Source organism: Hemisphaericaspora subhashii (genome assembly GCF_019202705.1).
Source record: "Hemisphaericaspora subhashii strain CBS 10753 chromosome Unknown scaffold24, whole genome shotgun sequence".
In the NCBI taxonomy this organism is placed as follows: Eukaryota; Fungi; Ascomycota; class Pichiomycetes; order Serinales; family Debaryomycetaceae; genus Hemisphaericaspora; species Hemisphaericaspora subhashii.
The window spans coordinates 69,976-94,353 of NW_026057343.1; the positions used below are offsets into that span (position 1 = coordinate 69,976).

Sequence of the window (24,378 nt, forward strand, 5' to 3'; positions counted from 1 at the left end):
TGACAACGAGAAGTATTGCATCATAGTAAAAGCGTACCTTACAGACGCGTACCTGACAAAGAGGCTAAAGTAAGAAAATAGTATGTTAGAGTTGCAAAACTTAAAACTTATTGTATTAAACAATGCATATTTCAACTTTCATTTGCATGGGTATTTTTTAGCGATAATAAACAGGGGTCCCAACGAATGTATTTTGTAGCCTCATTTTAATCTGTTTCAGGTATTGTTCCTAAAGAAAGTTTATGGCTCCAAAAGAAACTATAAGTATGGGTCGATATTCCCACTTGATGACTTTCTGAGGTTATTGAGAATAAAGACAAGCCTTTCAAATAACCCAACTTTTAGTCAATCCTTAATACATAGGTCAATTTTACTGTCGCTCCTTTTACTAAACTAAGATGAAGATTTCAAGTCTCGTTACAGTCGCTGCTGCAAGCTTAGCATTCGGGGAAGCTGTCCCTGTTGTAATAACCAAAACTTATACCCAAAATACCATTGTTACTGTTGCAGCTTCCTACACTCAGATTCAAAACATTCCTGCTCCTTCGCCAACTACAGTGGAAATCTCCATAACTGCTGCTCCTGATCCAACTGCTCAGTCTCAGAATGGAGGTAATTATTGGAATACTGATAGCCTCAGAGACTACTATAGGTCCCTTTTCGAATCTTTGAGAAAGAAATACCCTGAATACTTCAAGGATTTCACGTCAAATGGTGACGATAAATCCAAAACTGTGGATACTGAAGCAGCCGATTGGATTGTCTCTCAAGAAGAAGTAAAGACTCTCTCTGAAGCTACTGTTGTTCAGTCACCAAACCCTTCCCCTGTATCAACTTCCGTTGCAACCGTTGTTAAATCTACCACACCAAAAGCCAGTCCTTCTAGCACCTCAGTAGTACCAAAGCCTACTGGGGCCACAAGCAAGGCAGTTGTCCCAACTACTCAAAGCGTTCCACAGAAGCCAACTACTACTTCAATACAGCCAGCTGCTACTAGTACTCCAGCTGCATCCGATGATAGTGAATTTGGAAATGTCCGTGATCTCGATTTCGCAAAGAGAATCTTAAATATCACCAATGAAAAACGTGCAATACATGGCGTTCCACCATTAAAATGGGGTGCTGATCCGTACAATTTCGCTCAATCATACGCCGACCAATACGTCTGTGGATCTGGATTGAAACATTCAAACAGTAAATTTGGTGAAAATTTAGCTGTTGGCTATCCAACGCCAGAAGCTGCTGTTGAAGCTTGGTATGCCGAAAATAAAGATTATAACTATGCTGCTGGTACACCTTATAGCCACTTTACTCAACTTGTTTGGAAGTCTACTACTCATCTTGGATGTGCTTATAAACGTTGTGGTGATAGTAGTTTATATATTACTTGTAACTATTCCCCAGCTGGTAATGTTATGGGTTCCTTCCAACAAAATGTTTTCCCACCAGTTAATTAGATGTGACTAATCAATCCCTTATTGCAAGTGGATTATTCTTCACCTAGGGATAATGTTTTTTAGAGATTTCGGAGCATTAAGCGATATCTTACTTCGCGTTAGTTGCTTTTCCTTTATTACTTTATGAGGCAAGATTGTTATGTATGGATTTTTATTTCTGTAGTTATACCCCTTTGATGCTTTTTATAGAAATATATATATGGCTTGCTGTTATTGCAACCCTTTCTTAAGTTTCGGTTGACAATGATTGTAGATTTTAGTAGCAGAATTACAGTATATGACGCGCCCGCAAACTGGTTTTCCAAAACAAGCCGATCTCAACCCCCAAAACAGGTCGAACTTAAACCAAAACAGGTCGAACCTCAGGGTTTACATTCTCTCTTTCAACAAACCTGTGGCTCCCTCTATGAAGTCAGACGAGTTTAGCCTCCTGTCTAAATTTAAGCATTCGGTACTCAATCTATTAACATGGGTCAAATTGGACAGTGGCTTAGGACTGGTTTTAGGTTCTAGACTTGTAATGTGACAACATGATAGGCGAGCGCGATATTGAGAGACTTTAAGTTTTAGTACAGAATCAATTGTTCTGTTAGTCTCGGAGCCCGAAAAAGTGGCTTTTTGCAGCTACTTCTTATGGAACCTAGCGATCACTAGTAAATATGCTCTATCTTAGTGAGTTCTTCTTATATCAACTAACCTTGAGAATTCTGTAATTGCTACCACTTTGAAATGGAACTAGAGATTCTAGCTATTACTTTCGGTGCACAAAAAAGCTGTACACTCTGGCTATTTGATGTCAAATAGAATTTCAGATCTCTGCGAATACAGCTTCAGGCTAGAAAACCGTATCTAGAACTGCTACTTCCTCTTGTTCGGAGCCAACCTTCATACTCTGAAACAAAACAAAATCCATAAGCTCAGTTGATTGATCACTTTTGTGTAATATTTTTTAGCCATTTTGCAACAATAAGCCAACGTTGTAATCTTAGACATAGACCCACAACCGATGTCATTGAGAATTACATTTACGGTTCCAATTGAAATGAAACTTACAAATAGTAGAATGTGGTAGGATAGAACAATACCAAGAAATTTAAATAAAAGAATGTCAAGTGAAACAAAAAAGCGTTAAATAAATTGTTTTATAATTGGCTTAATCAGAAGTCGCATATCGGAATGTGACAACGCGTATTCAATAATATGGCACAAATTATGTCATTCTCCTTTGGACGCGCTCTTCAAAAGCAGATGAAGCAAGAGATGGATATGTTGGGCTTATTGCTTCATTGTCTTAACTAAGTGTATTTCAAGTTTTGTACTAATACACTCACTTCAAAACTGACTAGACTAGTCTAGATTCACTTCTCATATCAAGAGGTTGCTCCAAGTGAGTATGTTAGAAGTCTTTAGAGTTTCCAGAGAACTATAAGTATGAGTCGATCTGCTCATCTTTATGCCCTTCTAAATTGTAGATTTCTTCAATTAAATAACAACTTTCAATCAATCAATTAAGACATTCAATATAAAAATGAAATTTTCTAGTATTGTTACCCTTGCTGCTCTCTGTTTAGCATTTGGTGAATCAGCACCGGTCGCTGGAAAGAATGGTTTTGGTGAATCAGCACCGGTCGCTGGAAAGAATGGTTTTGGTGAATCAGCACCAGTCGTTGGAAACAATGGTTTTGATGGTCATCAAGATGATAATGTTGAACCATGGGGAAAACACGCTACTCAAACTAAGAGTATTGCACACCCATTGCCAAGTCCTGGTTGGTCAAAGGATAAGCACGCTCACTCCAAGCACCATTCACACGGTCCATATTCTCCACATCCTTTCCCAACCCATTCTTGGTCTAACCATACTACCCACCACAAGCGTACTCACCATCCATCTCCAACCCACACCTGGTGGAACGCTACCACTCATCACGAGCACACCCATTCTCATGTCCATACCAGCATTGAAACTTCCTTAACTACTAGTGTATCTGAGCCACATCACCACTATCATGGCAAGTTCCCACATGGTTTACGTAACTCAACAAAGACCCATAAGGACCTTTTTGAAAAATTATGTGATAAATATCCAAACTACTTCAATAAGAACTTGCTCACTGCTAATGACGAAAATGAATATGATGAAATGAGAGCTGAAATTTCCAAATGGGTTGTTGCTCAAGAACAAACTAAAACTACAGAACAACCTAATTCTGATGCTACTGAAGGACCAGATGCTGAACAAACTAGTCTTGTTCTGAGAGCTGCTAAGTTTTTGAGAGAATCAAAGCCAACAACTACACTTGATCACCCACAATTTCAGTAAGGGTGAAGCGTAGATAGCTATTTCTAAAGGGATTACATTGTCTATCTAGCCCTTATCGCAATACTTTTACTTCAATATTATCAATGTATTTGTAGGTTTTGCGGGTTTATATATATGGCTTTTATATTCGTTTTGTAGACTTTATAATTCAATTGCAAAATTTTTTGTTTTTTTTCTTGTTTATGTTGCAAAAATGCATGAATATGATTAAGCGTTATGTAAGTAAATAAATCAGTCTTTAAATGATATCGAGCCATACAGTTCTGATACTATCGAGAGTACTGTTCCCTAATAGTTTGTGGTATAGAGAGCAATAGCTCTTAGTTTAACCAAACACTTAATCAATTGAAAAGAGTCTTTGGAAATACCCGGAAAAGTGAATCTTTTCAAAGTGCTGGTTAAACTTTCTGATCAAAATTAGCCAGAACACCTTGGCTCCTTCTAATCCTATTTTAGAAACACTTCCCACAATCAGTTAAGACACCAACCCTATAGATTTTCATCCGTATAATGTCACAAATGTCTCTTTTTAGGTTCCCTTAGTCTAAATGGTATCTATGTATTTATAATTGAGTGACATGGTTAGTGTCACTTTCACAATATAATGTCGCATTGTTTCTAAACCGGAGATGTTAGGGACCAAATATGTCGTCTAAACGTTATGCCCCCCGCCTTTACTCGATGTCGTTTTTCTTAATTTTTTTTTTCTCACTTCATCCTTCAAATTGTTACAGAAAATGACCAATTAAATATTAGTCACCAATCCTTTATCCCTTAGTTCAGCACCCCTTTTAGGTAACAATTTAACAAAACAGAATCATAATGAGCGATCGAGGCTCGAGTTCATCACTAGATGATTCTTCTAGGATACGAAATGGAACTCCACTGCCATCTTCCAAAGGTGAAGAACAAACAGCGATGGAATTAAGTTTAAGTACATCAAGCTCCAATTCAACCTTCATTGCGGGTAATACTCCTGTTAAGGGCCCCAATAATAATAATAATGCTCGTCAGAAACGAACATCGCTAGCATGTATTCGATGTCGTGCTCGTCATATTCGATGTCCTGGAGGAGATCCTTGTAAGAAATGTCAATTAGCAAAGGCAAAATGTGAATACGTGGAAGCAGACAAAAAAATCGTGGTATCAATGAAATATTTATCTAAATTACATGATGATATTGCAAGATTGAAAAAAGATAATGCTCTGTTAAGAAATAATCTAAAAGAACTGGAAGGTAAGCGTGCAAGTGCTGAAATTAAGAAAGAAGATATCTCTCCACTCCCACGACCCAACTTCCCTCCACCACAACAGTCATTTAGTGCACCTGATAATGTACCGCTTCAAGCACCAGATGGGGAAGTGATACACCCAACATTAGACAAATATGGAAGATTAATACAATCAAGAACAGGAGAGAAGCTTTATGTTGGTTCTTCTTCAATGACTCTTTTCGGATTGGAAATTCAAAACATGGTGCCTTCGTTTACATCCAGCGCGTTGTTACCAAGCTCGAGTCTTACGAGTCCAATTCCATCTCCGGGGGGGCAAGATCCATTGAGTCCAATGCCAATGAGTGAAAACTCTAGTACGTCCCAACATTCCAAACGAGAAACTAAAATTCTAGAAAAAGAAGGAAATGCTTATAAGATTACCTTATCTAAAACTAATACTCGTCCAGGCTTATCCATTAATTTTTCCTTACCATCCTATTCATATTCTATGTTATTGGTTGATACTTTTATTAATTATAATGATGGATGCTTTTATTTCTTCAATGAAGGTTTAATCAAACGATTCTTGATGAATTTATATTCTGGTAAAGCACGAGATAATAAGCATATTTTGCGAAGGAATATACCCTTAAGCAAAGGACCAGAAGAAGATGAGAATTCAATAAAGAGAGATACAGATGATGAAACTATATTGGAAACTATTTGGTTCTGTAAGATCTTGTTAATATTTGCAATTGGTGAAATGTATTTAGGAACTGAATCAGATACACATACAAGAAGACTTAAGATGGAAAATAAAGGTAAAAATAAAGCAAAGCGTGAGAAACATACTTTGCCTGGGTCAGGATTCTTTTATCAAGCCTCTGAATTATTCACCGGGTTGTTTGCTTCTGGTGCAATTGATAATATTACAAAAGATGGTGGTATTGAAGTTATGCTTCTATATGCGTTTTATTTACAAGTTGCCGATTGTACAATTGCATCATATTTCTATTTTGGTTTAGCATTAAGAGCTGCATTAATTTTGGGTTGGCATGTGGATGCAGATAAAGAAAACTTGAATAGGTTTGAATTGGAACATAGAAGAAGAATTTGGTGGACGGTATATATGTATGAACGAATGCTTTCATCTAAAGCCGGCTTGCCATTAAGTTTTGCTGATGATTCCGTTTCGACTGAATTACCTATTGATTTCAAGGTTGATTTGACAGATTTCCCAAGGGATGAAACTGATGTTAGAGGATATTATATTTTCCCTCCTGCTGATTATATTAACAACTGTGTTACTATAACGCAAATCAATGCCGTTATCTTATCATCATTGTATACTAAGCAACCAACTGTGAATATCTTACCTGTTGTTTCTGATTTGGTACAACGTTTAATGACATGGAAAAATACATTACCAAAATATTTATTAATTGATTTTACAGTTGAGAATCCTAAAGTATCAAGATTAATTGTTAATTTAATGACTGAATATTTCCAAGGGATTAATCTTGCAGTTCGTCCCCTCTTGTTTCATTTTGCAACTAAAAAATTGAAAGAATTACAAGTTCAAAATACTCAAAACAGATACATTGATTTAACCAAATATTCCAAGAATGTATTGACACTTTTGAATGCATCTTTTCAAGCTTCCATAAATACAATTAAAAGTATTTGGTCTTTATTGCCTGATAATATGGTCGCATTGTTTGGATGGATGGATAGAGAATATTTGTTCACTTCGGCTTCAACTTTAATTCTTTTCAATGCCTCATTTGGTGTCCATGAAGCTACAAAAACGCATATAGATCATGCTTTGGTGATCTTCACCAAGATGAAACGCTTAGGGAACTATCCTGCCGCATTAAGGAGAGCACAATTGTTGAAATTAATACGAGTCTTGGATTTTAATGGAGTTATGAATGATATTTTGGAAAAGCATGATGATGAGGAAGCAAGAGAATTATTCTCAAGTAGCGAATCATTAGATAAAAATGTATTTAATGATCTTTCTGAAGAAGCTAATGAAGTCTTGGGTGAATTGCAAGCACCATCTTTGAAAACTTCCGAGTTAGACTTTTTACAATATTCCAATACCGCAGGACAACAACTGAATATCCAACATGCTCCACAACAGCAGGGGCCCATTCAAGTAGGACCCCAACGTCAAAACGTCCCTAATATGAATCAAATGCAAAATATAATCCCTGATCCGAATGCTGCCGGGGATGTGTACACCAATCAGGATCTTGCTGGTATTGAAGGACTTACATACTTGGATGAGGAACAAAAATTATGGAACGAGATTACGAATGATGCAGGATGGTTGAATGTGGCAGGAGGAAATCCTAATCAACCCCCAGGTATACAATTCAGTAATCCGGCTTTGAAAAGGGGTGGTGCACAACAGGTTGGAATTCATGTTCATCAAGAGGCCGAGTCTCCAGGATTTTCGTATAATGTTGTGACTCCTCAAGATTTCCCTCAAGCTGGTGGGTTTTCATTGGGGTCAGGGGGATATTCTGATTTGATTAATCATGAATTTCAAGATTTTATGGATGAAACTTAGAGTAAATAATCACGTATGTGTAGAATATGAATACATGTAAAATTAATATTTAGAGATTGTACTCAATGCTTGTTTCTCATCAGAGTTTGAAGTGTTCTCTGACTTCCTTTTCAACTATAGGATATCTTCAATGAACATATTTAAATAATAAATTACATTAATGAATCTATACGCAGGTAGTGTTACATAAAAAAAATACTATATAATAATACAAAATGGATTTTTCAATTACTCTCCCTCTCTTCGTTTATCTCTCACATTAAAAGAAATCAAATCCTGAATTGCTAAGTTGACCTTGACTAAGCAAATCTCCAGGTGTAGTACTTCTCATCATATTGTTATTTGGGTCCAGTTGAGCTTGCTGTAAGATTTGTTGTGGTGAAAGTGCTTGGATGGCCTGTTGTTGAGGTTGCATTCCTGATGGATTGATCCCATTATTGGAGTTGTAATCAGGACCTCCTACGTTACCACCACCTTGGTTTAAATAATCACTCAGGGCTCTTCCACCTGGTGTTGGAATTCCACTGTTATACATGCTTCGATTTTGTTCCTTCATAGCATTAGGCTGTTGTTGTTGCTGTTGGAAAAGCATCTGGTCGTCCATTGCAGCTTTTTGTTGTGCTGCACGTTGCTGAGCTTGTTGAATTTGTTGTTGGGACATTTGAGACTGTAGTTGTTGTTGTTGTGCTAATTGCTGTTGTTGTTGTTGAAGCTGGTTCGATTGCTGTAGCGAAGGCTGTGGTGGCTGCTGGTTCTGCTGAGCTTGTTGCTGTTGCTGTTGTTGCTGCTGCTGCTGCTGTTGCTGTTGTTGCTGCTGTTGCTGCTGTTGTTGTTGTTGGAATTGCTGCTTCCTCATTTGTTGAATCTTCAACTTAAGGAATTGTAATGCTTCAGGATATAACTCTTGAAGTTTGGAATATAATTGACTTAGTTCAGGCATATCGGGAGGTGCGGATAACATGACTGGGAATGCAGTTTTGTTAAGACTTGGTTGTTGTGATTGATCAGTATGATATTTATCATAAATATAGTTCAAAACAGCCAAATTACATTGAATTCTTCTGGTACAATGTTGATATGATTCCATCACTGTCTTCCTATTAGCATCAGTCATCTGCTGTAACATTTGTTGATTACAAAGAATCGAATGATATATGTTGATTGCCTTCTTCATGAGATGGGTGTTTATTAATAGAAGACATGTAACTCTGTCTCTATCCAACGACAATGGGGCACTATCTACAAATGCATTCATATTGGCTATCTTCTCTATTTGTCTGTCTATCTGTATATGGTTAGATCTATTCCCCTTGTGCTTCGATGACTATTGAGGGTATAGCTATGGGGGAGGGTAGTGTATTACACGAATGGGTATCAACTGTTTTTCCAGTGTCTGTCTGTCTGAGCTTTGTTTTTCTCTATTAAAGTTTTTTTTTTTTTTCTTAAGAAACCCTCGCAAAATGTTTTTATATTTTTTTTTTTTTTTCCGAAAACTTTCAATTGAAATTTTTAAATTTATTTTTTGTCTTTTTTCTCGCTATTCTTAGAAAATATTCCTTCTACAAATTCGGAAGAATTATATACGACTTTGTGTAATATTGGTTTATATTTATATCCGGACGGCTATATACATGGGATACATCTATAAAAATCATACTTACATACGAAACTCTTTTTCAATGGCTTCAACTCTAGGTCCAACAGCTCTTCTCATACCAACAAATGCCATATCAAATGTGCCCTTTCCTTTAGTCATGGCACGTAACTTTGACAAATATCCAATCATTTCTCGCAATGGAGTTTCAGCAATGATAACCTTCTTATTAGAAACATCGCTGGTGACTCCCTTTGTGTTTTGTAAAGTATAGTCTGGGGGAACATATACTTTCTCAGCTTCTTCGCTAGTCCAGGAAGTATGTTCCAAGTGATCAGTTGATTGATCTTCAATAGTATGGATTATTGCCAGACATCTTTGGGTCAAATCGTGGGAAACTTCACCCAAGTCATTAGAATCAACATATACCTTAGTTTCCATGATTGGCTCGAGAACAGAAAACTCTTGACTATGTCCGTAAACAATTTGTGAAACAGCTTGTCTGGCAGCACTCATTAAAGTACCTACGTTCACCGAAGGTTGACTTGATTCAACAGGGAAACTCCAATGTTTAATTCTAATCACTATTGAATGTAATGGGAATCCATAATTCGGTCCACCGACTTGAATGGCAGTCATACACCCGTTGGCAATTGCTTCTTGAAGATCTTCTGGGGTATATTCTGACTTCCATCTTCTTTCTTCAAGTGCAGCTATGACATTCTCTGCAGCGGCATCTTGTTCCATAATGATGATAGAGTTTTCATTTTCAAGTATCATACAGTCTTCTTCTTCAGTGAATATGCTTTCATTTGCATTTCCTTGCAAGGCTGAAATAGAAACTTGGACTTTAACGGATTCATCTTCATTCACAAATTCACCTTCTCTTTCTCTCTTTCCACAAAATGATTCCTTATAAGCAACAGCAACATCTCTAAGTTTTACTTTTGCCTTCATATCTTTCACAAGTCTTTCTCTAACGATGTCAAGATGTAATTCACCCATTCCACCCAAGATTGTTTGGCCCATCTCTTCATCAACAGTTACCTTTAATGACGGATCTTCACGAACTAATGTATCGACACATTGTTTAACATATGCCTCATCCCCAGCAGTTGCAGGCTCAAGACCAGCATTGAATAATGGAGGTGGAATCACAATCGGCAAAAGTTTCAAACTTGATTCTAACGGAGAGAAAGATTTTTTAGCTGCCATACCTGCAATTAAAGTATCCCCAGTTTGGAAATCTTTTTCATGTCCAGGAATAACCCCGATATTTCCCGAATTTATAAACTTGACTTCTTCAGGTGTATCTCCATGCATGATTGAAAGCTTCCTAATGTGTAATTTTTCACCAGTTCTTGAATTCAATACAATCGAGTTTGAATAAAGCTTTCCACTATATACTCTGATGAATGTCATAGGACCACGGGTTGCATGAGTCATTGCCTTGAAAGCTAACGCAAGGGTCAAGTTTCTATCGTTTTCAACAATTAATCCAACATCTTTATCCATCACTTTCTTTATTTCTTTTGTGGCCGAATCTCCTGATGCTGTTTGCTTCTTTTTCTTCTTGGAGATGGTCATTTTTGATCTATCAACGATGATTTCTGGCATGTCTGTTTCCAACGGGGATGGTAAATATTTAGTCACAGCGTCCATCAAAGGTTGAACTCCAATGTTTCTAAATGAAGCACCGCAAAGTACAGGAGTTAAATAATTCTCAATTGTTGCTTTTCTGATTGCTTTGTCAAGGGTTAAAGATGGGATTTTCAAATAATCTTCATCATTTTCTAAAAATGAATCAATAATCGCGTCGTCAAATTCACCTAATGTTTCAACCATGGATTCTCTAGACTTACAAAGCATTTCATAAACTTCTGGCATTGAATCCTTTGAGGATTCGATATCATGGACAGTAATTTCATTCCCAAATGAGTCAGCTTGTGAATCCCATGTTAAAAGTTTCTTGTGGATTATGTCAATAACTCCTTTAAATACCAAATCTTGGTTTGCGTCAGTTATGAAGTATGGTAAATTGCATAACACGACTCTAGTTTCCAACTTTTGAATAACTTCTTTGACAGTCCTACTAAACCCAGCACCAGGACGATCCATCTTATTAACATAGACAATCTTAGGTAAATTCAATTCACGAGCTTGTTTCCAAACCTTTTCAGTCTGTGCTTCCACCCCAGCTACTGCATCAAGAATTGTCACTGCCCCATCAAGAACTCTAAGAGACCTGGTGACTTCAAATGTAAAATCCGCATGTCCTGGAGTATCAATAATATTCACTTTATGTCCATTCCAAGGTAAGGTAATTGCCGCCAGTTGAATAGTTATACCTCTCTCTCTTTCAGAAGGCAAATAATCCGTAACTGTATCCCCTTCATCAACATTCCCAATTCTTTTAATTTTCCCACTATAATAGATCATTCTTTCAGTGGTTGTAGTTTTCCCAGCATCGATATGGGCGATGATCCCAATGTTTCGGGTTTTGGGTAATCCTATTTTATTTACATCGATTCCTGCAGTCTGGGCATATTTCCTGGTAATTGTCAATGACAGTCGTATGACGGACCTCAAGACTCCTCTATATGTTTGTAGCATAGATACTAAGTTTAGGTGATAAAGAAGTGTAACTGATAAATTGAAAATTTTTAGTTCTCGGATTTTTGTGTTATTCACGACCAAAACGTTTGGTAGCGTCGTGCCCCGGAATGGGGAACTCATTTAAATACTGTTCTTCCCTTCTGCAATAGATTAGCAACAATGAATAATATGACCCGGAAGAAAAGACTTTTGAACATTCAATTTGTAGAGAAAGTCGTTTAATATTTAGTCAATTGATAGAAATAGATTAGGTAGGTTGAGAACACATTCATTTTGCTATAAAAACTTCCACTAAAAATATAAAAAAAGGATAATTGGCTACAAGCAATCCAATATGACTTAACGTTGACCATAGGCCTTAGTAGCATAGTCACCGTTAATAACAATAACATCTTGTGGACGATAATTGTAAGTCTTGTTGAAATATTCTTCTAAAATATTTTCAACCCCCTTCGAATATCTTTCTTGAGCATCTAATGAAGTACCTGAAACATGAGGTGTCATAGCATTCCCCCCTCCATATGGATTTCTCATAGTAATCCATGGATGGTTCTTTGGTGGTGGTTGGGGATACCAAACATCACCACCATATCCACCTAAATGGCCAGAATTAACTGCATCAGCAACATCTTGTTCAACACAGATGGCACCTCTGGCAGTGTTGACTAAATAAGCACCTGGTTTCATCTTGGAAATGAGTTCCTTGTTGAATAATCCCTTAGAAGAATCATGTAATGGACAATTAATGGTAACGATATCTGCTTGAGAAACCATATCTTCTAACTTCTCAACTCTTTCAACAATATTGTCAACACCATTGAATAAAGCAGAGGCATCATTAAGCTTTTGAATAGCTGCTGGAGGTAATTCTTGATAATCGAAATACAATAATTTCTTAGGGTTAAAAGCAATCATTCTTTCTAAAATACGATAACCAATTCTACCAGCACCAACAGTAGCAACAACTTTACCTTCCAAATCATACTCTTGCTTTGCAACCCCAGCGATATCCCATTTACCTTGGACAGCCATATCATGAGCAGGAACAAAATTTCTAACCAAAGTCAAAATAGTCATCATTGCATGCTCAGCAACTGATTGGACATTGGAACCAGTGACTTCCAAAACAGCAATTCCACGTTCATTGGCGGCATCTAAATCAACATGATCAGATCCAACACCAGCAGTAATAGCAATCTTTAAATTCTTAGCCTTAGCAATTCTTTCACGAGTCAAATAAGCAGGGAAAAAAGGGGTGGTGATGACAATTTCAGCATCGGCTAATTCGTGGTCGAATTTGGAAGATGGGGCAGGTTCCTTTTCAGTGGTGGTGACAAGTTCATAGCCATGGGATTCGATGTACTTACGAAGTCCGAGTTCGTTTTCAATGGTACCTAATAATTTTGGTTGCTGTTTAGCATGTTCACCACCTTGGTAGAGGACTAATAAAACTTTGGATTTGGCCATTGTTAAAAAATTGAAAATTGCTTGTTGTTTGAGTTTTTGAGGTTTTAATCGAGTTGTTTGTTGTTCGATTGATGAGGGAAAGAAGAATTGAGGATTGAAAAATGGGAACTTTACCTCATATTTATATCTTTAATTTTGAATACTAAATGAGATCTTTAAATCCACTCTCCATGGCTACCGATCTCTATATCCGAGTAATTTTCAATCTACAATTCCATAAAAGTCCGTAATTGAGTTGCACTTTCTGATTTTATGTTTGCCCCACTATATTTGCTTTTTTTGTGATAATTAATGGCTGCAAAAAAAAGCCCTCGGAGTAAATTTCTCTTTCCGGAAACTGAACAAACGAGTATCCAATAGCAAAAAAACAACTCGGAACAATTTTCAATTATCCAGTCTGAATAAAGATCTAACAAATACCAATCATCTATTTGACCATCATGCGGAGATTCTGATCCTGGATGCTTATTTGCTTTCCTTTAGTTTTCCGCGGCACTAAAATTGGCTCATTACCTTCAGTTTGCACAATTGTATGTCAGAGTCTTCTTTTTCAGTATTAACAATACATTAAATTCCATCTACATGTTTGGCATAAACAAAATCCATACAATTAGAACTAGTTAAGTGGGTAGAACTTTAAAAAACCCATGTCTGAGTAATGTGATTTTAGGAATCTACCGAAGAAATGAACCTATAGCTACAAAAAAACACTCTCGGATAACACCATATATATCGAACTGCAATCAGAACGACAAAATAAAATCAGACGCAAACAGATATTAGTCATGAGAGAAACCATGTCAAGTGTTTACTATTCCATCAATTCACTTCATCTCTTTATTCTATTTGTCTGCAAATTTAAAAAAAAATAGTGTCAGGCTTGCTGGGGCAAGCCGGGAATTGAACCCGGGACCACACGCATTTTAGTTCTTGACGCGAATCAAAAACCCTAAGCATGTATCATACCACTAGACCACGTGCCCATTGCGCGCGAAAAAAGATTTTTTCAGTCAAAATCAATCTTTTATTTCACGTGATAATCGCATGACTTTCGCGTGATTTTCATGTGACTTTTCCTGTGCATCAAACATTCTGGCGTGGTGGTGTTGGTTATAATGATTCATATTTTCAAGGACCAAGTCGATTGAATGTTTATTCTGTTATTACAGTCACTATGCAATATAGAAGAATTTTATTGGATACAAGCTTGTATGTTGTCTGTGATGTGTTATAATCTACAGTCGTTTCTGTGTGTCCTTCAATTGTCTATCTCCACAAGATAGAGATGCAGAGCAAGGGGCTTATCCCAAAAGAAGGAACCATCTATGGAACATAAATTGGTTAACTATATGAATATTTTAGTTTATGCTATTCATTCCTAATTTGCTTGTAAGTCATATGAAGTTAATTTTTATGTTTGAAGAATAAATTTTTGGCTGTTAATTTTTTTGCAACAATTGTACCAATTTTTTTTGCCTACACACTTTTCTAATTAACAACTAAGTAAAAGTCCTTAAAAACGGTTTAGATTAACCATGATGTTAGAATTTTGCCTGAGGTTTATTTGGCTAAAAGCCAAAGTGTCTTCTAAAGTTGTGGGGCTTTTGCCTACGTACTTTACAGAGCTACAGTAGCAACGAGAAATAGATAATAACTACGCAATTCCACTGCAAAATTTTCAACGTGTTTCGTTTCAACCTTACGAGAATGTTCCAAGATCAGGAATCAGTTCCAATTGGAGACTTAAGCAACAAAATTCTTGAATTGGAGAATTAAGCAACAATTTTGTTGCTGACAAATCATTGGCAAAAGCATCCCCATTGTAATTCCCATTATCATTTAAGCAAGTCAAACAATGACCTCCTCTAGCTATTGGAGTATTCGGAGTGTTGTGTAAGCAGGTTATACCGAAACGCACATATGGACGCCACTACTCCACCCCAACAAGCATCTTGCAATTGATGGAATGTGTCATGACTATTTTGTCCTCGACCCGTTGATTCCTGATTTTTTTGCAATTGAAATATCTTAAGTTTGGATAAAAAATAACGGAAAAAGAAACTCACAATGAAAATGTTGCAGTGAATAATTTTCTCTGTTCCAAGTCATCAATTCTATTGTTTTGAACATGTGAAAAAGTATCCACTTGTATATTAACGATCCGGGTTTAAGCCTATCTCCTTTTAGCAAGAAGATTGATGCAGTCCATGGGGGCAACGGTGGTGGTCCCTTTTCGGAAACCAGTATCGTATCTCCGTGCAAGCGGAATTATTATTTTTTATTGTTATTTATTTTTTCTTTCATTTTGGCATGCACCACTTCTCATGAAAAAACTTTAAAAGCAAATTGCCAAGCTAACCTAGTGCTTCGACTCATAGGTTTACTCCACATAAAGAGTTGACATTGGATTAATAATAGGAGATTACAAATCACACGGAATAATTATAATTTATCATACAAATTAATCCGATTTTCCTTAATAAATCACATCATACGGCGCAATTCAACTCGATTTGGGTAAAAAATCCGATCACAAAATCGAAACAATACGGTCCGGGAGCCCGAATTTTGGTTTTTGTAAGTCGGAGAAACGAAAGAAAATTTTCATTAGAAATCTGAAGAGTATCCTCTTGGTATTAATACCAACAATGATGAGATTATAAAAACCACCTGATTTTACCCATTTTCTCATCTTATAGTATACGGTATGTCAAACATGAGAGTGTCAATTAGTAGCAACATGTCAAGTTCCGAAATAAAGGAAGCGTCTCTGTCAGACAAAGAAGATCTTACACCCAGTAAAGTTCACACGAGAATAGATGTAGAAAATAATTCAGATGGTTCATTAGATATAGAAGCTGGTAAAGAGAATGTTGTTGATTCTCCGCCAGGATCAGACGATCCAGATATAGATGCTGGATATGCCTGGGTAATTTGTTTTGCATGTTTTCTTTTTAATTTTGCAACATGGGGAATGAATTCAGGATTTGCGATTTATTTTGCAAATTATTTAAACAATAATACTTTCCCAGGGGCTAATAAGATGGATTATAGTTATATTGGTGGGTTAGCATTTGGGGTAGGTCTTTTCTTCTCACCTGTCTTAACTGTGATACAAGGTAAGATAGGACTTAGACCTACTTTAGCTATTGGTAATTGTTTAGAATTTACGGCGCTTATGTTGGCCAGTTTCTCAACCAAACTTTGGCAATTATATTTAACTCAAGGTGTCATGCAGAGTCTTGGATTAGCATTCCTTTCAGTTCCATCCGTTTCATTAGTTCCACAATACTTCAGAAAGAGAAGAATTTTAGCTGGGAGTTTGGCAACTGCGGGGTCAGGTGTTGGTGGTATTGTTTTCAATTTGGGTATGCAAAAAGTAGTTGAAGCAAGAAGTGTATTCTGGGCATTAAGAGTCCAAAGTATAATAGCATTTGTTTTAGGTTGGGTAGCAATTGCTCTTGCAAAGAAGAAAAAGAATCTCCCTCCTATCAAGTTTGCCATGTTTGATAAAGAAGTTCTCAAATCAGCATCATTTTATCTTTTAGCTTTCTTTTGCATTACATGTATGTTTGGATATGTTATTGTATTATATACATTAGCACAATTCACAACTAGTTTGGGATATTCAGAGTATCAAGGATCAATAGTCTCAGCTATGGTGCAAGTCGGATCGTGTTTTGGAAGACCAATAGTTGGTTATGCATCAGATAGATTGGGAGCAGCAACAGTATCAACCACAGCTTATACTATTGTCGGTATCTTATGTTTTGCAATGTGGATTCCAGCTAGGAGTTTAGCTACTGTCATTGTATTTGCAATTATCCAAGGTGGATTAATGGGAGCAATCTATGGTATGATTGCACCTTTGATTGCTAGACTTTTTGGATTGAAAAAGATGAATCTTGTGCTTGCAAATGTATGGTGTTTCTTAGGTATCGCAGGGTTATTTTCACCGGTCATCGGGATTAAATTGAAACATGGAGAAGGAGGATTTGTTGATCCTACTCAATATGTTGATTGTTCTATTTTCGCTGGGGTTTCATTTATGTGTTGTGCGTTGACTTTGTTGATCATTAGAGGATATATTAAAGCAAGAGATTATATGTTGGCACAAAGAGGCGGTGATAGTAAGGATACCGATTTCAGTGATTATACAGGAATAACAGTTCCATTTACTCAAGTGTTTAGACATATGTTTTCTTACAAGTATGGTAAGATATAACATCTTCCACTTCCTCAACTTCATTAAGAAACTATTCATTTCTTACTATTTATATTTATCTATTTGCAAGTCATATAGTTAGCATTCTAATATAACGATTATTCTTTTAATATTTTGCAATTGTTTTCTTTCTTTGTTAAAAACGCGTGAGACAATGAAAATCTATAATGAAGGTGTGTAATTTATAGTTTTTATTATTTGTTTACACTTTTTGTAGTTTAATTATTTGAGAGATTTGATAACGCGCGTTGTTATAAGATTTTTTTACAACCATCGGAATTTTACAACACAAAATTTTATCAACAAACAGTAAGAAGCTGTAGATATCACATTGCTATACTTCAAACTAACTACTAGAGATGTCAGAAGGTAACCAAGACACTACAGACATTAACAAGAGGGAACCCTCTGCAGCGGGGGAAGAACCTCCTACCAAGAAAACAAGGTTGGAAGACTCTTCAGTTGCTGATCCAACAACAAATCAGACTATCATCTCATCTCCAAATATTCCAGTCACTAATTCAGCCAGCGTTACCCAAAGTATGATCATTACATCACAATCTCCTCCAGCATCAAGTATGCCACCAGTTGCCAACTCAGCAAATACATCTCTGGCAGCTGCTACTGCTAATTTCAATGTAACTCCTCTTGCAAAACCTTTGGTGACTCCAAATAGTGGTCCAAATAACATCACTACCTCATTACCACCATTAACACCCTTACCTGAAGTCAAAAAAATAAATCGTTTAGTTCTCCTCCACGATAAACCAAAGTATTATCATACTATTATGCAATTAAAGAGCCTTCGTGAATTACCAAACAATTTTGTCACCGTATTAGAAATTGGTACTATTGATAAGGTCTTGAAAGAAACTACCATTTCAGCAGTCAAATTCGATCATTTCCATATGAATATCGAATATAATGAACATTTCCAAGCCAATTTAAACAAATTCATTGCTTTTTTAAAGAAGAATCAAAAAATGATTGATGAAGTTGGTGATCTTGCTTATCATATTCATTTCGAACCAGGTAAAAAATGGGTAGAATACAAGCGTAGTGAAGTTAAAGCTTATTATAATTTCTTGGATGCAATTAGAGATGCGGGTGCTGATAAAGTTGTCCAATGTTCGATTGTGAATAAATATGATATGGATACCGTATATATGACTGAAAAAGAGGAGCTTACCAAATTGGGTAATGAAATTCAACAAGATATTGAATATTGGAAGAACCTCAAGATTTTGGATTATGGAGAAAGCAGTATTCGTGTCTTGCCAGGGGTTAAGTTACCAGATTCGCTTGAAGTATTAAACATTGGTGGTGGATATGCTTTGGAAACTTTGACTGGATTCAAAATGCCACCTAAGCTTAATACATTACTAGCTGGTCAAGGCGCTATTCATACTATTGATAATGTCGATTTCCCTTCAAGTTTAGAAAGATTATCGATTGAAGATAATAAGATTTATTTCTTGAATTATGTTGAATTTCCACCTTCACTTAAACACTTAGATGTATCACAAAATAGAATCGAAACCTTAAGAGGAGTTGAATTCCCAAGAGGGCTAGAATCTTTGAATCTCGGATTTAATCCAATCGAAAGTATTAGAGGAATAAGATTACCTACTGGATTAAAAGAGCTTGAAATCTCAAATATTCCAAATGAATCAATGACCGGTGTGAAATTCCCCGATCATTTGGAAGTATTAAACCTTCAATCATCAATGACTAATACTAGAGGTTTAAAACTTCCCCAACATTTGAAAGTCCTTGTATTGACAGGAAATGGGGTCAATAGTATAAACCCATTGAAACTACCCAATACTATTGAAGTTCTTTATTTAAATCAGAATAATATTAAGACTTTGAATAAAGTACAATTACCAAGTAGACTTCGAGAATTATATCTTGGTGAAAATATGATTACTACATTAAAGAATGTTACTTTTCCATCTACACTTGAGCTTTTGGATTTAGAAGGTGATTCAGATCAAGCTTTTGCTAGTGATAAACTTATTACTACTTTGAAAGATGTGGTCTTACCTCCAAATTTAAAGATTTTGAAATTGGGTTATCATTCAATCAAATCAATTGAATCTTATGAATTTCCAGTAAGTTTAAGGTTTTTGAGTTTGGCTTATAACGAATTAAAACAGATTAGAAATTTGAAATTTGGTAATCACTTAAAGACATTAGATCTTAGTGGGAATCCCGAGCTTTTAAGTCTTGATAATGTGATCATTCCTGAATCAGTCACAGAATTAAGAGTATCACCACAATTGATTGATAATTTGCCTGGCTATGTAATCGAAAGAGCAAACAGACACAGGCTCATAATCAAAAAGTCCGAAGAGCATCGCAGTTTACCTATAATTTAGTTTGCGTATTTACTTTTTTGTGTATATTACAAATGTATGAATGTGAGAATTTATTTTCAAATTATGTATGCCTATATTAATCTTCATCTTCTTCATCAGAAGATTCTTTATCTTCAGCTTCCTTTCTTTCTAATAAACGTTCAAGTTCGGCATCTTCAGTGGCAGTAACAGCCTTTGGAGCCATGGTAACTTTACAAACACCTCCACTAGCTTCAATCTTTTCAGTAATTTTTTCAATTGCTTTTTCCAATAATTCAATACCTTTCTTCTTATCTAAAGCTTGAACAGAAAGGAAATATAATGGAGCGGCGACTAATTTAGCCTTGACTTGCATTTGTGGAGTAGTTACGGCTTCGGCAGCTTTCAAAGCTTCCTTAATGGCATCTATACCTTCATAACTGAAACATGAAACTTCAACATCAGCTCTAATGTTAATGGCTTGTGGAGTTAATCTTCTAGAAATGTATAATTTCAATTCTTCTAAAATATCGCTTGAAGGAGCTTGAATATCATCAAAGATAGTTGGATCAGTGATTGATATTTTGAATGCATCGTAAGCATGACCGAATTTTCTACTTAATGGCCAGCCAATGGTTTCATATAATTTTTCTAACGAGATATTGAACTTTTCAGCACAATGTCTTAAGATTGAATGAACTGCTTTTGATTTATTATATCTTTCATCACATTTCACAATATCTTCGGCTGAAACTCTTCTTTTAGATAAATCAATATACCCCTTTTCTTTATCAACTCTTAAAACAACAGCTACTTCATTCTTACCAACACGGATTAACTTTTGGATAGAACGAATACGTCTTCTAGATAATTCGGATAATAAAACCATACCTTCAATATTATCATATTCTAATAATTTAACATATGCTCCCATTTCGGCAATTTCTTGCACATTGACCATGACAACTTCATCCACTTCGGGATATTTGTTCTCATAGAATCTACAGTTTGAGGAACTCATGATTATTCTCTTTAGTTATGTATTGGGATCAAACTGGTTTAGTAAGTTGACTCACCATCATCACCTAATACAACACACACTTAAAAATTTTTTTATTGTGTGTGCAGTACAGACTGAAAAAAATCAGATTACGTAATAAAACAAGAAAGATTATATAATCAAAATAACCTGCATTTGCTATAGTAAAACTGCAAACTAAAAAAATGCAGCTTACAAATGTGCAGTTTACAGGTGATGAGAGAGATTTCATTCATTTCATTGTCTGCCAATCCACACCGAGGATTTCATATGCAACCCACACATGGCCCACTCCAGCCCCTTCAGTACTATCAAACCGCCTTGATAACTCTTCCGTGAACCCCTTGTTATATGTTGTAGTGGAAGCCGCTTGTGACGTTATACACGATGGCTTAATTGGGAATGCGAGAAACATTCACACTTCTACATGAGAATTTTGAAAGTAGATTTAGTTTACATGAAGAAGTGAGGATGCAAATAAAGGGAATATGGTGATGAGACCACTGACCCTTAAAAAATTTCAAATACTAATTGGGAATAGAGATATCGCCTTTACTGTTCGCTTCTCTTTGTAGAATAAAGGGAGCTAGCTCCTTAAGAATATTTTTTGTACGTATTTGAAATGAGATTTCCTGAAATGAGATCTGAATAAAAGAAATAAAATATTATAAATTTCAAAATCCCACAGTTGGAAGACATACGTAATCCATCAACACATAACTACGAGAATATTTCCCACAGATGACGTCCAGAAACCTTCTAGACCATTGAAGCGGCATTTTGCCGGAGACTCGGCCAACGGTCATAGAATATTTTCTTGAATAAAACGGTCTAGGTCTTCTGCACAAGCTAGTAACACAAAGCTCATGAAAAAAAAGGAAAACCAGGATAATGTCTAACGTTTCTTTTTCTGAATATTTTCTAACTATTATAGACATTAACTCATGACTGTACCCGAATTTGTGGTTCATATATGCAGGAACTAGTTATTTTGGAAATGGATCTCACCCAATTAGGAAGTCTAATTGAAAAAATAATTTTAAACAATGCCGAATTAGGTTGCAAAAAAATATTTCTCATTTGCAAAAATTTTTTATCATGAAAATTTTCACAGCTGTGACTTGAGAAATGAGTTACCGATATCACACACAAGCATCATCTTCTCAATATATATATAAAGGAAGATATCCCCCCTTGATTTTCAAGTCTTATATCTTTTCCTTTTCTTTCTCATCTATCAAACTACATACATTCGCTTATACATCATGAAGGTTTTCCAAGTTATTTTCGCTATCTTAAGTATTGTCTTTGCTGCTCAAGCTGCCGACGATGAAACAAGTGGTACTATCACCCTCACCGCCGTCGCCACTGTTATCCAAACCGTTAGCAACGGGGAAACCACACTTCCAGTCACTTCAGCTCCAACATCTCATACTACCATGACTTCTACTATTTCATCTGCTGCAAACTCCACCACTCCACACGTTACCACTGTCAATGGTGGTGCTAATGGTATTGCCCCAGCTTTTGGTTTAGTTGCTGTTGGTTTATTACAATTGTTATAAGTGTGTCTTGACTTCTATGCTAGCATAATAGTCTTTTATTGACATTACTTCGGTTTTTGGTTTTTTTTTTGTCGTTGCCCCATTCTTTCTTATTTTAGCCCCCCGAAATTTTTTCGGTTTTTGAATTAGTATATAATATTTAGTCCTTACCAATAAACATTCGTTGCACTGTTTAAAACTTAATTTAAGTAATTATAATTGTAAGATAAGTAATCTGAAAGCTATATACTCTCCATAAAATTGTATTTGATATCTTTCTAATGCCGCAATAGAGACGTAAACTGAGAAATATTTTGAAAACTAGAGGGAGCCGTTTGTGTGACGGTGCAGTGAGGCTACCCTTCTTTCAGATCTCTCCCACATCTTCTAAGATTGGTTTACTTAGTCTCTTTAGATTAAAGACCAACGTGCAAGATAGATGGTTCATGGAAACACCGAGCTTAATGGGTCATTCCTAAAAATAGAACATCAGAATACGGACTCTCATTTTATTTCAGAAAATATTTCGCAACAATGGTTTTCTAAAATATTGCCTCGAGGAAAACCCCTTGATTCCCGTAGTTCACCTAAACTTGAAATCAGATCTCGTCTGTATAAAAATTGGGTCCCCCTTATAGCAATCTAAGGAATCCAAGGTGCAAGTTGTACATGACAACCATTGATATATTTAAGGTGGCTCCTTTGTCGTTTCCATCATGATATTGTTTTTTGACAATCACAATTTGATACGCAGAGAATAAATATGAAGTTTGCAACCATTATTGTTGGCTTATTAGGAATTACAACATCAGCAATTGCGGCTGATGGAGACACTAGCACTGATGAAGAAGTTATTATGGTCACTGAAATAACCGGAACAGTCACAGAAGAAGTAACTGGGCCTATCATCTTAAACCCACCTGAAAGTCAAGCTGCTGAGAGTGAAGCAACTCCTCCAACGACCCAAAGCTCAGTAGTCCCACTTCATCCACTTAGTGACTACAGTGATATCGTACCAATTGCTGAAACTACGACTAGCGCCACACTTTTACCAATTTCTTCAGCTGTTGAAGAACCTACAGTTGCATCGATTGCAAATGATGCTAATGCTGTTTCTTATGTTCCACAATTAGGAATGATCATTTTTGGAATGTTTGAAATGGTATTCTAGGGATATTAACTGTCTGCTTGTTGATACATGGGAGGGTTTAGCTAGGTATTTAAAGTTCTATTATTTAGTTCAATGAACTTAATGACAATATACGATTTTCTTGACAGTAATGAAGAGCTTTGTAGATTATAGGGGTGCATGCTTCTGTCTTCCTCAGGCTAACTTAGGCTAGCCCAATTCATGACAAAGGTAGCCAAAAACAGAAATTAAAGTTTACTTTTTGTTGTACGGCTCTCATTGTATTTAACCAACTTTGAAAGTATAGATGAAATATCTAATATTCCCCCCCGCGTATATATGTACAGTTGCGCAATGATGGGGCTTTCCTAGCCGAACAATATGATCTTCTCTCCACAAAACAGACAAACGCAAATTTCAATTAATAAGCCATCTGACAAATATTCATTATTCACAACATGTCATCGCAGGCGTTTTACGGTTTACAGTTTTACGGTAAACTTCCCGAAATCGTTCGACCTTCCTGTTGAAGTACATCATCTCATCTGATTACAATATCTTTCAGTCTTTACCCCTGAAACCGTTCAAAAAAGAACCCTTGACTGCATATTAGCCTGCTCACTTTCCTTTTTCTCACAGAAAAAAAGATGCGTAATTGCTTCCTTATCTGATTCTCGCTAACAACACTCACTGAGAGAGAGACATCTCTGTAAGTTAATGTGTAATTATTAATTCCTTCTCTAGAAGAAAGATCTTTATGTCTCAGAGCTTATTACTTCTATTCATTCTATTATTAAACTTTTGAAACCTCCTATTTCATGTAAAGGGGATTTCAATGTTTGAATTATTGCGA

The 24,378-nt window shown here is 36.1% G+C and overlaps 11 protein-coding genes across 11 annotated transcripts; 7 read left to right on the forward strand and 4 right to left on the reverse strand. All coding sequences in view use genetic code 12, as the record gives it.

Annotated features, from left to right (window-relative positions):
• Positions 1-242: 242 nt before the first annotated feature.
• J8A68_004124 (CAP domain-containing protein) lies at positions 243-1,457 on the forward strand (the record flags this gene model as incomplete). The annotated part of the gene is made up of 2 exons (XM_049408050.1): positions 243-264; positions 424-1,457. The coding sequence occupies 2 exons, from the start codon at positions 243-245 to the stop codon at positions 1,455-1,457; spliced, it is 1,056 nt and encodes a 351-aa protein (XP_049262586.1).
• Positions 1,458-2,985: 1,528 nt separating this feature from the next.
• J8A68_004125 (uncharacterized protein) lies at positions 2,986-3,780 on the forward strand (the record flags this gene model as incomplete). Its single annotated transcript, XM_049408051.1, has 1 exon — positions 2,986-3,780. The coding sequence occupies one exon, from the start codon at positions 2,986-2,988 to the stop codon at positions 3,778-3,780; it is 795 nt and encodes a 264-aa protein (XP_049262587.1).
• Positions 3,781-4,602: 822 nt separating this feature from the next.
• PUT3 (Put3p) lies at positions 4,603-7,572 on the forward strand (the record flags this gene model as incomplete). The annotated part of the gene is made up of 1 exon (XM_049408052.1): positions 4,603-7,572. One exon carries the CDS (start codon positions 4,603-4,605, stop codon positions 7,570-7,572), a length of 2,970 nt encoding a protein of 989 aa, XP_049262588.1.
• A 259-nt stretch (positions 7,573-7,831) lies between these two features.
• Positions 7,832-8,698, reverse strand: J8A68_004127 (uncharacterized protein; the record flags this gene model as incomplete). The annotated part of the gene is made up of 1 exon (XM_049408053.1): positions 7,832-8,698. One exon carries the CDS (start codon positions 8,696-8,698, stop codon positions 7,832-7,834), a length of 867 nt encoding a protein of 288 aa, XP_049262589.1.
• Positions 8,699-9,229: 531 nt separating this feature from the next.
• MEF2 (Mef2p) lies at positions 9,230-11,779 on the reverse strand (the record flags this gene model as incomplete). Its single annotated transcript, XM_049408054.1, has 1 exon — positions 9,230-11,779. One exon carries the CDS (start codon positions 11,777-11,779, stop codon positions 9,230-9,232), a length of 2,550 nt encoding a protein of 849 aa, XP_049262590.1.
• Positions 11,780-12,121: 342 nt separating this feature from the next.
• Positions 12,122-13,249, reverse strand: J8A68_004129 (uncharacterized protein; the record flags this gene model as incomplete). The annotated part of the gene is made up of 1 exon (XM_049408055.1): positions 12,122-13,249. One exon carries the CDS (start codon positions 13,247-13,249, stop codon positions 12,122-12,124), a length of 1,128 nt encoding a protein of 375 aa, XP_049262591.1.
• Positions 13,250-15,965: 2,716 nt separating this feature from the next.
• Positions 15,966-17,474, forward strand: J8A68_004130 (uncharacterized protein; the record flags this gene model as incomplete). Its single annotated transcript, XM_049408056.1, has 1 exon — positions 15,966-17,474. One exon carries the CDS (start codon positions 15,966-15,968, stop codon positions 17,472-17,474), a length of 1,509 nt encoding a protein of 502 aa, XP_049262592.1.
• Positions 17,475-17,833: 359 nt separating this feature from the next.
• On the forward strand, positions 17,834-19,855 carry J8A68_004131 (uncharacterized protein; the record flags this gene model as incomplete). The annotated part of the gene is made up of 1 exon (XM_049408057.1): positions 17,834-19,855. The coding sequence occupies one exon, from the start codon at positions 17,834-17,836 to the stop codon at positions 19,853-19,855; it is 2,022 nt and encodes a 673-aa protein (XP_049262593.1).
• Positions 19,856-19,931: 76 nt separating this feature from the next.
• Positions 19,932-20,834, reverse strand: SUI2 (translation initiation factor eIF2 subunit alpha; the record flags this gene model as incomplete). The annotated part of the gene is made up of 1 exon (XM_049408058.1): positions 19,932-20,834. The coding sequence occupies one exon, from the start codon at positions 20,832-20,834 to the stop codon at positions 19,932-19,934; it is 903 nt and encodes a 300-aa protein (XP_049262594.1).
• Positions 20,835-22,117: 1,283 nt separating this feature from the next.
• On the forward strand, positions 22,118-22,417 carry J8A68_004133 (uncharacterized protein; the record flags this gene model as incomplete). Its single annotated transcript, XM_049408059.1, has 1 exon — positions 22,118-22,417. The coding sequence occupies one exon, from the start codon at positions 22,118-22,120 to the stop codon at positions 22,415-22,417; it is 300 nt and encodes a 99-aa protein (XP_049262595.1).
• Positions 22,418-23,159: 742 nt separating this feature from the next.
• J8A68_004134 (uncharacterized protein) lies at positions 23,160-23,567 on the forward strand (the record flags this gene model as incomplete). Its single annotated transcript, XM_049408060.1, has 1 exon — positions 23,160-23,567. One exon carries the CDS (start codon positions 23,160-23,162, stop codon positions 23,565-23,567), a length of 408 nt encoding a protein of 135 aa, XP_049262596.1.
• Between the last annotated feature and the right edge of the window lie 811 nt (positions 23,568-24,378).